The 14,788-nt window shown below is 32.9% G+C and overlaps 1 protein-coding gene and 1 pseudogene across 1 annotated transcript; one reads left to right on the forward strand and one right to left on the reverse strand.

Annotated features, from left to right (window-relative positions):
* Positions 1–656: 656 nt before the first annotated feature.
* Positions 657–6,071, forward strand: LOC101261255 (peroxisomal fatty acid beta-oxidation multifunctional protein AIM1-like; annotated as a pseudogene).
* Positions 6,072–6,460: 389 nt separating this feature from the next.
* On the reverse strand, positions 6,461–11,440 carry LOC101261541 (uncharacterized). Its single transcript, XM_004245223.4, has 13 exons — positions 11,073–11,440; positions 10,159–10,235; positions 9,996–10,076; positions 9,688–9,816; positions 9,529–9,615; positions 9,106–9,159; positions 8,885–8,975; positions 8,713–8,783; positions 8,560–8,629; positions 8,353–8,405; positions 7,653–7,746; positions 7,428–7,525; positions 6,461–6,738 (listed from the first exon to the last, which is right to left on the reverse strand). Exons 1-13 carry the CDS (start codon positions 11,155–11,157, stop codon positions 6,649–6,651), a joined length of 1,080 nt encoding a protein of 359 aa, XP_004245271.1. The 5' UTR covers positions 11,158–11,440; the 3' UTR covers positions 6,461–6,648.
* Positions 11,441–14,788: the final 3,348 nt, after the last annotated feature.

Below are 14,788 nucleotides of genomic sequence, written 5' to 3' on the forward strand. Positions count from 1 at the left end.
TCCCTTTTCACGTTTGGCATAACAACTTCAGCACTTTTATCCAAACGCATAACTGCTTATTTTAAAAATAAGTTTCAGCACTTTCAAAAGTACTTTTTTAAAGCTGCTTTTATTAAGCATAAGCCCATCCAAACGGGTCTATTTGTGCATATCCAAAGTTGAAGGGCATAAATGTAATTTAAAGCCAAGTTAAATGACAAATTTATGTATTATGCCTTAAAAATACTTCTCTATTTGACTAACTAAACTTAGATTATACCATCGATTTATCACATGACATAGCAAGTGGTTTCACACTTTGTAGGAGTATGAAACTCTTAAAAAAGGCCAAGAGAAGTGTTGAAAATTGCACTTCTAAATTTGACGAGAATTTAGGGGTGTATTCACTCATGTTGCACAATTGAGGGTGTATTTAAGTTCAACTAATCAAGTTATTTTTTCGAGACTATTAATATTCGACGATAAAACTAATTATTCACGCTGAGTTTTTAGGTGTTTTCAATATTTTTCTCAATTAATTTTATATATATAATATTTATTTTTAAAAATTTTTTATTCATTAATAAAATTTCTGATTCGGCTTCTCCGACGAGGCAAGTCAAGGCTGAGTCTATATTGGTAGCTCTGCAAATAGATTGATTTGGCTTCTTCTTCTTTTTTTTTTTTTTTCAATTTGAGTGGCCCTTTATTTTATTGTTTTGCATATAAATAGACCACTCACTCGACATAACAAACTCGTCCTTCATCAAATCACAGCTTCCACAAAAAATTAGAAGGCACAGGTCTACTTTCTATTCTTCATTCATTTCAAAAACACTTGTAATTTTGGTCTGCAAACTATATATAGCCTTGCTTAATTACTCTCTTTTTCTTCATTTTGTAAAAAGTAATAACATATGCTCTCGTAGTTCGTTTTTATTTGTTCAATTTTAAATTTTGCACATTCGGTAAGAAATAATAGTAAATGATATTCATATTAGTTGGTGCATATAGTCTTTTAATGGACTTGTGAAATAATTTGATATGAGTCCAAAGTACTGGACAAGTAAAAGCGAATGGAACGAGTAATTTGTATGTTGTAAAGCTTTTCTAATGAGATAAAGAGCTTACCAAATTTGTGTTTTTGAATTATATATAGGAAAAATTACTTTACTATATATAGAAGAAATGGCAAACAAGGGTTCTATCAATATGGAAATTGGGAATGATGGTGTGGCTGTTATCACTATGATTAATCCACCCGTTAATGCCTTGACTCTCTCAGGTTCTTTCTTTTTTCTTTCTTACTCTAAATAATAAACTCTGTTCAGATTGATTTTTGACTTATGACTTATAAATTAAAATTTACAAAGTTAAAAGTTTTAACTTTTAATTTTTGATTTATTTTCCTTATTTTAATTTTACTTATAAGCATTTTTCAAAAATATTTATTTATTCAAACGCTCTAAAATTGCTTAATAACTATTTTGACTTTAGAATATTTAAAATAAGATAATTCAAACACGATATTTATCTTTTATTTTTTTCAATCAGAAAAGTACATTATTTTTTATTTGTTTTTTTTTATCCTTGTGTTAATGTTATTAAGTGTGATTATGAATATATCATAGCAATTGAGGAGTTGAAGAGATGCTATCAAGAGGCTATTGATTGCGATAACGTGAAGGCCATTGTTCTTACTGGTAAGTTTTGCTCTCACAAAGAAATACACACTAGTGTATATTTTAGGTAAATTATACAATAATACACAAAAGAAATAAAAAATATGTTTGTTGGCTATTATTTTGTTGGACGGCTATATAGCGTAGTTTCCAAAAGAAAAGAAAAATAAGAAATGCCATGTTTGAGCTACGATAGAATAGAATAGCATTGACGCTTGCTTCAAAATACTCTTTCCATTTCAATTTATTTGACCTACTTTTTTTTAAGTCGTTTAAAAAAAGAATGACCCAGTTAACGACTTGTAAATTTTAACCTATGGAATGAAAATTACAATAGAGTAATCATATTTCCTAATAATCAATCAAATTTGTTCTATCATTGTTATGATATTTATGACCTGTTTATGTATTTGTGCTAGATTAATACTTCCATTTTAATTTGTTTGTCGTCTTCGATTCGTATATTTATAGGTGCTGATGGTAGATTTTGTGGAGGTTTGGATATCAGTGTTATGGAGAATGTTCATAAGCATGGTAAATTTTACCACACTTTGATCAACTAGTGTATTTACCACCTAGTGTTGGCTAACCAGTTTTTTTCCTTTTGAAATTCCAGGAGATATATCACTTTTACCCGACGCGTCGATTGGTCTAGTGGTCAATAAAATTGAAAGTACGTTCATAATCTAAAGTAGTTGGTAATTTAATGTATAGTAGTAATTTGATTGTGTAACTAAAACTTTGGTGATCATATGATATATGTATAGATGGGAAGAAGCCTTCTGTTGCTGCAATTCAAGGATTCGCTCTTGGTGGTGGTTTGGAGTTGGCTATGGTTTGTTCTATTTTTTTTTTCTTATTATAATTCAATGTTTCTCAACATTTTAATATAATTGTTTTCCTTGTTTATAAATTGTGTAGGGATGTAATGCTCGAATTTCCACGCCAAAATGTGATCTTGGTTTACCTGAGCTGAAGCTTGGAGTTATTCCAGGATGTGGAGGTACATTTATTTTATATATGTTAACGATTCGATGTACCTCTCTGTTTTAAGTTTGGAGAACTAATTGGACATGTGTTTTTAGGTACTCAAAGGCTTCCGAGGCTCGTTGGGACCTCAAAGGCTGTTGATATGTTGATGGTAAGTATAGCATACGCTATGTAATCAGTCGTTGTACGTAGTTTAGATGGTAATGTAAGGATTGCTGAAGCTGAAGCTTTGTGTAAATATGAACAGTCATCCAAGACTATAACTTCTGAAGAAGGGAAGGAGTTGGGTCTTATTGATGCCATTGTCTCTTCGGATGAGCTCTTGACAGTTGCTCGGTGTTGGGCACTTGACATTGTTGAAGGCCGCCAACCAAATTGTAATTCTCTTGAAAAGACGGACAAACTTGGACCTAAGGATGAGTCACTCCAGATACTGAAAAGTGCTAGACAAAGCTATGCAGTGTCTCGTTATAGAGACTGTCTTGATGTGATCGAAGAAGGCATTGTAGCTGGAGGATATTCTGGTCTTCTTAAGGTGAACAATCTTATGACACAAAAGTCCATTATGTATATATTTTTCTTCGATATATATATATATATATATATAGATTCCCCTGGTTAGAGATTGGTGATTTGTAGGATGTCTTCCCAAAAACTCCTCTGTTTGGTTTGTGCTTATTATAATCTATGTTGTTAACTTATTGCAGGAAGAAAAGGTATTTAAAGAGCTAGTGCTCTCAAATACTGCAAAAGGTCTTCTTCATGTATTTCTGGCTGAACGTGCATCGTCAAAGGTTAGCATGCTTGTGTATTATGGCATAGATTCTGCTTTTCATTGTCTAATTAAGAATGAACAAAAAAAATTGGAACTGTTTCTAGGTCCTTACAAAGTGGTAATACAATTTACAGGTACCAAGTGTTACTGATACTGGGCTTAAGCCTCGGAGAATAGAAAAAGTTGCAGTTGTTGGTTGCAGTTGTTGGTGGTGGAGTAATGGGATCTGGCATTGCTACAGCTCTCATTATCAGCAACATCAGTGTTGTAGTTAAAGAAATTAATCATGAATATTTATCGAAAGCTTTGAAATCAGTAGAAGGTTAGTATAACATGTTGAATATCTTCTTTGTGTATGTAATAATTATGTAATGTTCCATTAAGTCAAGTCTGAAATCATTGTTATGCTATTTGTGTTGCAGCAAATCTGCAAGGCTTTGTAACAAGAGGAAAGCTGAATCAGGATAAGATGAAAAGGACTTTGTCTCTTCTTAAAGGAACTTTAGACTATGAGGACTTAAAAGACGTCGACATGGTTATTGAGGTAATACATTTACCACCTCTTCCTCTTAGTTACCATGCTCAATCATTATTTTTATTTTCATACTGGATGTCTTTCGCGTATCCTTGTAGCTGATGCATATCAAACGTATTTCTGATGAAATATACGACTCTCTCTTTCAGGCTGTTAACGAGAATGTATCTCTGAAACAATCAATTTTTGAGGATATAGAGAAAGTTTGTACTTCAGAGTGCATTTTTGCATCAAACACATCTACAATTAGTCTTGATGTGATTGGGAAAAGAACAACTAGCCAAGATCGCATTTTGGGGATACATTTATTCAGGTGAGGTTCAAAGTTTATAGAGACTTTTTGCCTTCTGAGATTATATACTATTACTGACTTATTTCTGTTGCTTAATTCTTGTTCTCATTTTCATGGATGAAGTCCTGCACATTTGATGCCTCTGGTAGAAATCGTGAGGACGGAAAATACTTCTCCACAAGTAATTGTTGATGTGATAAAATTCACTAAGATTTTGAGGAAAGTCCCCATTGTAGTGAAAAATTGTACTGGTTTTGCTGTCAACCGAAGCTTCTTCCCTTATATGCAAGGACCAGACCTGTTGGCAAATTTAGGCGTTGATATCTTCAGAATTGACCGCGTTATCACTGAGTTTGGCATGAGACTTGGTCCTTTTCAGTAAGTTTTTCCCTAGACTGGAACGTGTTGATCTTGACATGAGCATACACAATATATCTGCACCTGTGTGTATTTATACCAAGTTTGTTCATATTAACATTTTAGTATATTATGTTATGCAGGCTTCAGGATCTTTCCGGCTATGGCATATTTTTGGCTGGTGTAGAAGAGTTTGTTGCTGCTTACCCAGACCGTGCTTTTCAGTCTCCGTTGGTTCAACTAATGGTAGAAAATGGACGGGAAGGTACTGACCGAACACATTTATGTTTTCCTCTCAACTCTTGGCTTGAAAGCATTTCTCAAATTCATATTTAAGGAAACAAAATTTTGAAGGAAATGGAAGTTTCAATTGCAGAAGTTAAATGACTCTAGTTTTCTAAATGTATATGTACTTATGTCGTAGGTAAGAAGAATGGTAAAGGATATTACACGTATAATAAAAGAAGCAAACCAGAAGCTGATCACTCTGTGCTACAAATTGTTGAAGAGTCTATGAGACTTACCAATATTGCTCCTGCTGGAAAGGTTTGTAACTTACAGTTGATTAAACATTCACGCGTAACAACAAACAATGCTATAATCTTCATGTTGGAGTGATATAAGGCTTAGCATGATTTTGTTGTGTGATTCTGCAGCCAATATCTGTGACAGATGAAGAAATTCTAGAAATGATATTCTTTCCAGTGGTGAATGAGGCTTGTCGAGTTATTGAGGAAGGAATAGTTGTCCGAGCATCTGATATTGACATTGCATCTGTCCATGGATTCAAATTTCCAACAGAAACGTAAGTAGAAAGCTGAAAATAGGCCATCTCTATGTAGATAATTCATCGTCTGTTCTGTTTGTACTAGCTATTGATCATATTGTAATGACTGTAAGACTATATTCTGTGCAGTGGAGGCGTCATGTTTTGGGCTGATACGATTGGATCTGAGTACATATACTCGAAACTAAAAGGTTGGTATGAGGCCTATGGTGATTTCTTTAAGCCATCAACATTCTTGGAACAGAAAGCTGCAAAAGGTCTACCTTTGGTAAGGATAGTCTAACCATTCTTGTACATCTTCATCTATATATCATAGCTTATTTGTTCAATCATTGATGTCCTTCGACCTTCATGGTGCATCGTAGGGGGGATCGTGTTGACCTAACTCCAGATACTATCATATAGAATCAAATGCAGAAGCAGAAGGAACGCGATCATGCTGAATTATTTGCTTGGAAATAAGGAGTGGAATTTAGTTTCACTGGGATTAGATAGGAGTTTCATTATGTAAAATCATTAGTCAATTAGGTTTGATTTCTTTAACTTTTTGAAATTCCTTTCCCTCAAGTTAGTTGATGGTAGATGTAAAAGAAGCCAAACTGTATGGTTCCAATGTTGGCTCTATAATGTAATCATATGAGAAAAGGTGAATGAAGCGAAGTATTCCCTTCTAATGTAGGCTGAACTTTTCCTAATGGACGAGTAGACGGACCAAAATTTTCACTAAGGGATTCAAAATTCGAAAGAAGCAAACACGAAAACTAGCCCAAGGGGTTCAACATTTGAGTAAAAATATAAAAAGTAATTTTAACCATGTAAATCAACTATTCATTCAACCAAAACTAGTACTCCCTGTGTCCTAATTTACATAGCACATTCTTTTTTAGTCGACTTCAAAGAGAATATTATCAATCTATAACTAGAAAAAATTTAACATTAATTTTTTCTTATTACCCTTAACAAGACAATTTATAACCACACAGACATTTGTTTTGGACCACAATTTTTTTTTTTAAAGAAGTGTTTCTTTCTTAAGCTTTGTAGCTAGTTAAACAGTGTCACGTAAATTAGAATGTTCGGACTAGACATCCATTTTCCTTAAATCCTCAAACTTCTCAGGAGAATTATTCTTCTGTCAAAAAATAAACACCTCGCCATAACATAAAAAGAAATGGAAGTCCAAATACAAGCAAATAATACAAATTGCAATCTTTAACAGCTATCCTTCATGATTTTGTAATACACTGGTGATTATACTTTAAGAAATCTGTCAAACCAGTCACTTGCTTCTTTTACCATCAATGGTGTCATTTGATGACCAATTCCAGGTTGCGCTATCAGCTGAAAATTATTAAAACAAGCCTTTCAGAACCTAAGAAGATTGATTACCCGAAAAAGAAGGTAGTAAATTAAAGGACTAGTTCTTTAGCAAAGCTAGTTTCAAGAAATAGATATATACTTGAAAGTTGCAACAGAGAAGTAAAATCCAAGAACTAAAAGACCAGTTGGTATTAGGAAAGCCATTATTCTGGAGATTTGTTTAACTAATTCGGTTAGATTTTTATAAAGTGACAGTGTGAAGAACATCTGAGTGGATTGAAGTAAAGAGTCTGAAAAGTCCGAAAGAACAAGTTGGAGACAAAGTTATCCCAAATGAAGTGAATGGAAAAGGGAAAACAATTAAAAGGTCCTCAAAAGTAATTGAAACAGGTCAACCACTAAGGCTTATAGTTTAATGATATCTGCACGAGTCTCCCCACACAACAGTTCGGCACTACTCCTTCGAGTCTTACCCTTCTTCGACTCCCTAGTATCATGGAAATAACTTAATTTTTTTTTTTAAACATGTTATTCATAGACTCAATTATTGAATTGCAGCAGTATCCACTTCATAATCAGTTATTTGTGAGTTCATACCATAATATGTTCATTTGATTCCTTTAAGGTCCTCAAAACTCATACTTAATGATAGCTAAGTAAGGAAAAAAGTTTATGTTTCTTTTCACAGAAAAGTAGGCTGGAGGAAGTACCTTGAAATTCTGAGTACAGTTAGCCTTTTCATAAGCTTCGAGAGTTCTTGATTCTGGAATTTCAAGGCCACCTAGTGGGCAACGAGGATCATCTGCCCCTACAATATTTGGAAAAGTAGATTTATCCTTTAGACAGCAAGAGAAGGAAAGGAGCACATGATGATTGATGGGTAATTAACTTGACGAATTCTTTTGTCATTATATAAGATATGTAGATTCTTATACCATTTAAAATCAGTAATGGCCGTGGTGCAATAGTTGGTACTGTGTATGGTGCATCAAATTGAGATGCCAAACCCGGGGCAATCCTATCCCAGACCTGGTGAGATATGCTATTAAGTAAACATCAGATAGATCCATTACTACAGATTTTAACAATGTATGAGATTCAACTTATAAAGAAAATCGTAAGAAGCATCACAGGTATGATATTTAAGACTATGAACTCAAATCTATTCCAACTCTAAGATCAATCAGTTCTCATAACTCCTAACACTCTAACGCGAACTTGTACTACCAAAATAGTCATGAATGTTTATAATGCTGTCAGACAGACAATACCTGGAGGAACGAACTTTTCTATTTCAGGTTTTTGACAGAGGTGATTAAAATTACAAGGCTGCAACCACTGCATATACCTCAGGTTCGCTCTAATAAAACTTCCTTTAGCCTACCTAGAAGGTAATAATATAAGGCCACATATTGCCACCCCTTCCCCCAAACTTAATGAGTTATGAGTAAGGTACATATCCCATCCTATACCTAATTTTGGTGTATTAATATATAGCTCGGAGTCTGCCGAATCTCACATCACATGAATGTCTCTCAAATATTTTTGAAAAGGATCGGGAAGACTACAGTATTTGAATTTCTCATAATGCATGAATGAAAAAAAGAAGTTAAACACGGAAGTCATCAGCCTGACCTTCTGAACTACTTCTTTATCAATAGCACTCTTGTCTAAATCAGCACTTGCTTCTGAAAACAAAACAAGTAAAACAGTTGAGTAAAGAACTGTATAAGCAGCACTTAAGTAGCTGGTAACAAACAAGTGAGTCAGATGTGATGGGAAACATCTAGACAACAGTAAAGTAGCTGATCCAACTAATAAGGTTCTTGGACTTGTGTTCACCTTCAAAGATAGCCTTGATACTGTTCACTCTTGCTTGCCACTTATCATGCTCAATTGCCCATCCAAAACCCTACAACATGTTTCAATATTCTCATCATAATATTCTATCAATTAAGATCTATCACTGATCCTATTATACTTAACACAAGGTACCTGAACACCAATTATGGGGACAACCACAGAATAGCGAGTGTCAACAAATGCGGCAAACCAAGCATGCATACCTACAAGGCAGAATGTATTTCAACTTGATGTTTAAAAATGGATTTGGACTTGATGTTCTTTGAGATACTGTTATGTAAATCAACTAATTCACTTGTCAAACCTCCAAGAGACTCGCCAGTGATTCCTATCTTTGACGGGTCAACATCTTCCCTCTCAGTAAGATAATCTACCAGTTTTATCAAGTCCCAAACCTTCAAAGCTCAGCAAAAGATATGCTCAGAGCTCCATATATCAATTATTAATCATGGCAGTTCAAGATAATAATAAAATTTCACCAAGCTTCTCAAATGGTAGAATCAGGTTAGTTTTTTTAATATTTACCGAATCAAATATGAACGGCATTGTATCTCCATTTTTCCATGATGACACTAGGGACTGTACTACAGAAAAGAAGAAGTTAGCAAGATCAAGTCAACCAGGTACAGTAGTATTCAAGCATAATTGGTTGGACTACCATTACTTATTCTCATTATAAGAACTACTCATAAGAGAGTATCCTCATTGTGAAGCCAATTGTGAGAGAGTATTTCCAGCATTTAGGTTACTCCCAATCATCTATATTTAGGCCTTTCATGGGCTAGTGTTCAAACAAGAAACTCCATCAAACAACCAAACGCTAACATGATTTACAACCACATAACACAAATTTTGGATAGCCCACTGTTGCATAAGCATCCAGAGAGAAAAACTCTTTTCTATATAAGCTAATTGAATATACACATAAGCAAAAATCAAAATAGTAACCTCTCGATAGGTTGTGATGCTGGTTGCACGTTCTCCGTGGTATCGAGAATCAATTGCAACAGCAATATATCCCCTTGAAGCATATCCCTAAAAGAAAAAGTTGTCCTTACTCCACTGTCGTGATAACTCAAGAATATTGAAGAAAACAACAGATGTCACCTCAAGCAATGGCCTCAACCACTCTTTGCATTTGTTTGTACTATGCAGGAAAACAATAGTGGGCCTCCTTTTCTTTTCACTTTCTTTCATGCTCAATACCAATACAGGCAAGATCCCTTGCCCTCCTTCCTGCAAACAGTAAGAGAATTACAGCTACCTAATTTAGTCACATCTCAAATAGATTATTACAAAAGTAACCACATCTCAGAAGTCAGAAGATCATCATCTAAATGCTTATTCGACTACTCAGGAGGTACATCGCTTAAAAAACAGAATCTGACAAATTTATACTTCTAAAATCATATCACCTCAGTAGTCAGGTAGAAATTTTCCTCTTGAAGCAGTTCATTAGAATTGGGTATATCTTCCTTCGGGCATGATGCCATTGCCTGTATTTTCAGATAAAAATGTTAAAATGAAGTCTCCGCAGTATAGAATTGGCAGTACAAAGAAATCATAATAGTTTTGTACCTCACTGAAGGTTGGCTTTGGAGATTCCTGAAAGAACGGATCCTTCACAGGTTTTCCAGGTATTACAGATAGTGGAACTGGAAAGTATTAGACCAAGCAAATACAAGCTTGTTAATTAACATGCAAAATATAAGTTGGCAACAGGGAGGAGCTAGACCAGACAATTTGTTAATTATCACCCAAGAGATAAAGTAAGTAAAAGACACAATTTTGACAGTAATTTATTGAATCTACCAAGAGATAGAACTAATGATCTAAAGAAAAAGGGCGATTACAGAACCGTTATTGTACTAGATTTCAGCTTCATTCATCCTGCTAAGTAAACTACTAATGTCATCCTCCCATCTCTTCTAATCCTTGACAGTCATTTCTACTTCCTCTATCCTCTCATTCCATGAAACAAGATTAGAACAAAACTCTCCACCACTCACAACTTCAGTCTCCAATGAACCCAACCTTAATTATCTTACAGAATTGCAACCATCTAATTAGATTTGGATCACTCATGCTGCTACGCTTTTCTTTTCCATTCTAGTCTTCACTTTCTAAATACTCCCTTCTATCAATTACTCAGTTCCAAAATCAGACCACACACACAAAAAAAAATTAAAACTGGAAGTTGCCACCCACCCCCAACCCAGAGAATGGGTGGAAATAGTTAATTTGTGCAGCAATTATACTAAGAATGAATAAAATGCGGGAATAATAAAAGGCAACTAATTTTGACGGGTTATTGCAGAAAAAGGTAAATACAAATGCTAGAATCGATTGACAATGACAGCACGAAATTGACTAAGAACTATGATTCGAAAAGTTAAAAGCTTGACATCCATTATATCAGTAAAGTTCAAATTCAATTTATTCCCCAAAACTTCAATCGATTTTCATTTAAAAAAAAAAGAAAAAGAGAAGACCTTCAGAAGGACGACGGCTCCGAAGGACTTGGAGGAACTGAGATCGGAGCTCAGAAGCAGCGTCGTTTGTCTCCACCGTCGCCATGGATTCCGATCAGTTGAGGTGAAAAACAAGTCAAGATTTTGGACTAATAAATAGAGTAATCACTTGCTTTTTTCTTTTTTTTTAATTTGCATTTATGTACTGCAAGTGAAGAACAAAATTGGAACTTTCCAACAAAATGCATCTCTCCGAATCTTACTACTATATCATTATTAAAATTATTATACTACGTACCATGTTGAAGCCATATGTCAAAACTGATTAGATTATTTTGGAAGAAACTATTTTTTTTAAACCCTAAATATTAAAAGATTTTTCTAAAAACACACATTGAAATGAATAGTTTGTTCATTTATGAGGAAATTATAATTATCATTATTTACATTATAATCCTCCTTTAACTCTAAACTCATCTAAAATAATATTACACTAATTTAAATTGCTCATAAATATAATTCTTTTTATTAGTTTGTCACGTGAATATATATAAAATTATGACTTCTATCATAATAAAAATATTAAAAACTTGAAAAAAAATTCATAAAATAAATTTTACTATTTACTTACTTAGATCACTTGTAAAAATTAAAAAACTACTGATGTCGACAAGGACAACAATTCCTCTTATGTCTGTTCAATAATAATAATGATTATTATATCTAGATCAATAAACATCACTACTAAGTACTAATTTAACTAAATAAATTACAATCGTGAGTTTCAATTGAGTCTTCTTATTTTTGAAAATTTTAAATTTATTTATATGAATTTTTCTTTATATCTAAGAGGATCTCTATATATAAAAAATAATAAAGATGTCATGTTTTTAAAAAAAATATAAATTAGGATTGTTCAATTGGGGATGAATTTATTTCTTTTTTTAAAAAAGGGAAAATGATATTTTAAGTCCCTGTGTTAAGATTATATTCTTATTTTAGTCCTCGTGTTATCTAACTTAGCATTATTAACCTTCAATTATATCAAGTAAGTGATTTTAGTCCTTCAACTTACATATTCAAAAAAAATTAACAGAGAGTTCACTGCTTAAAAGAATAGTTTGGGTATTTCCTTTTTCAATTCTCTTTCTTTGAAGAACAAGCTAAGTCTTCTTTATTCTATCTAGAAAAACAAGCCAATCGATTTGAGCTACAATTTCAAAAATCAACTTGATAGGCATTAACCCTCTCTCTCACACCGATGAATGATAAATTATGCAACGAATGATTTTTTTTAAAAAAGTTTTATGTTTTCTCAAGCAATTACTTTAAAATATCCAAATTACCCCATTTAGCAGCGAATTCTCTATTAATTTTTTTGGGTATGTTAGTTGAAGGATTAAAATTACTCACTTGATATAATTAAAGGTTAATAGTGCTAAGTTAAATAGCACAAAAATTAAAATAAGAAATTAGCTTTAACATAGGAACTAAAAGTGCCATTTACCCTAAAAAAATATATAAATTCATTAACTAAAACAGAGTTTTTTTAATAATTTTTTTTTTAGGATTCTTTCGTGTGGCGAATTCCGATTTTCTATTTATTCCAAGCAAACTCTAATATATTTTTTAAAAACAAAATTGAACCAACTAAGACAAGTTAGAACTTACGTTTCGATCTTATTTTTATGAAAAACATATAGAGTTCGTTCATAATTGGGCAAATTGTAAAAAAAAATTTAAAAAAAGATTTGTTGAACTTTTTTGTCTATGCTTTCAAATATGGATATTAACATTTTCAATTGTGTGATATTATTTTAGATGGATTTTGAGTTGAAGGGAATAACGTTACTAAAAGATAATAGTTATAGTTAACTCATAAATGAGCGAATTGTCCGTTTTGGTGTGTATATTTAGAGAGTGTCCCTTTTAATGTTTAGGATTAAAAAGTTTTTATTTTAATGTTGGACTCAAATGTGTTATATTGTGTAACCTCCTTATGGTAGCTTTTAATTTGAAATTTCATAATTGTTATAATGATATATTGTTATATACTTTTTTGTTCCATCTAACTTGATCTCTGCATTTAAAATAGAGATTTGATTTTAGTTGTTCATTTTAGAAAATAAAAGGTTATATATTGATATTTGACGTTTAAATCTCATTTAGTTTATTTTATATAGGCAACACTATAAAAAGAAGTTAGTTTAATAAATTTGTGTACCCAAAAAAAAAATATATATTGTTTAGAAAATAAAACATGCAGGAAGGTTAATGTTGGGAAAGACAAGGCACTAACAAAGAATGCGATAACACGGGAAGAATACCCAAGTCTATACTTTCCCTTCTCGATTTGAACCAAGTAATTCAACCAAATAAATATAACAAGACAATAATAAACCAATCACACAAGACACTAAGATTTACGTGGAAAACCCTTCGATGTGAAGTGTAAAAAATCACGGGATCAAAAGCTCCACTATAATCACCAAGAGTTACAATATTGTTCTCCAAAATTGGCCACAAAACAAGTGCCAAACAACGAGCAACAACAAAATAAGATTGCACCAAATCTAGAGAATTAAAGGAGCAAAATCACCAATTTCGCAGCTACTATTCACGACAGCAAAACTGAAGCTGCAGGCCACCAAATCTAACTCTGTCAGTTCCTAATCAAAGATTGAGATGAAGATAATATGTTGTCCAAAAATCAGCTCAATCGGACAAGAAACGAAGCAGAAATCGCAATTTAAAGTTGGCTGTTAGGTCTGAATTTTGACTGCGAAAAACTGCTCTTTTTCTCTCTTTTTGGCTGCTGAAAAAACTCTCTGTGTATATGAAAATAAGACCTAAATGGGCTTATATTTGCCTAATAAGAATGGGCCTATGGGCAAAAATAAATTGATCCAAATTGGGCTTTTATTTATCCACATAGGAAGAGAAAAAAGACCCATAACCGAACAGTTAAGTGGTGCTTGGAATTGTTGAATATCTCTTAACTAGATTAACAAAGATTTGATTCTTTCTGGGGTAACTTTTTTTCTGGTGAATACTAAGTCAGATGGGTTATGAATTTACTTAATTTAAATGTTTTTCACATCTAAGTTTTTATTATTATTTTATGTTGTTTGGGAAGATAAAATTGTTTCTGAGCATTTAAATTTAGATCCAAAATGTAGAAAAATAAACTAAAAATCAAAAGTTCAAATTTGGAGTGAATGAGTTATTTTGAAATGTCAAGGTTCGAATGTATGTTGTGAAATAAGAGCTTTCGGAAAGGTTTCTGAGTCTCTGATTTCATGCTAGCCGCTATATATAGAGGGAAACATATCGCTATAGCGGGACAATTTTGCAGGTGCTATAGCTAGTTGGACCAATATGACGACCCTATATCGGGATTAGTCAGAATTTAATGTAAAAAAGTCTAAATAACCTCTTATTTTCTAAAAATTTGTATGTGGATTCCATGAGAAGACCAATTATGTGCATTTGTGATCATGTATAATGGATTGTGACATTTGCTGCTGGTGTTACTCCTCCTGGCAGATGGAACTGTTAATGTCCCTTTTAGTGTTATCCCATTCAAAGAGAATGAACAATGATGAAAGTAATAGTGTCAAAATCACACAAAGTAATGTAGAATATTTCAACATTATTTATGTCATCAGCTGCAATATGGTCAATATTGCCACAAGAAAAAGGGGATCATTGGGTGCTAAATGAAGTAGGAGGAGGGT

This window comes from Solanum lycopersicum, chromosome 8, assembly GCF_036512215.1.
Source record: "Solanum lycopersicum chromosome 8, SLM_r2.1".
NCBI classification, from domain to species: Eukaryota; Viridiplantae; Streptophyta; class Magnoliopsida; order Solanales; family Solanaceae; genus Solanum; species Solanum lycopersicum.

Excerpts from the sequence above, each read along its gene's own strand:
- LOC101261541 (XM_004245223.4), bottom strand. The coding sequence starts at position 11,157 with ATGGCGACGGTGGAGACAAACGACGCTGCTTCTGAGCTCCGATCTCAG. Across the intron at positions 10,077-10,158 it reads CAAAGCCAACCTTCAGTGAG|GCAATGGCATCATGCCCGAA; the intron begins GTACAAAACTAT and ends CTGAAAATACAG. Across the intron at positions 7,747-8,352 it reads ATAAAGAAGTAGTTCAGAAG|GTCTGGGATAGGATTGCCCC; the intron begins GTCAGGCTGATG and ends ATATCTCACCAG.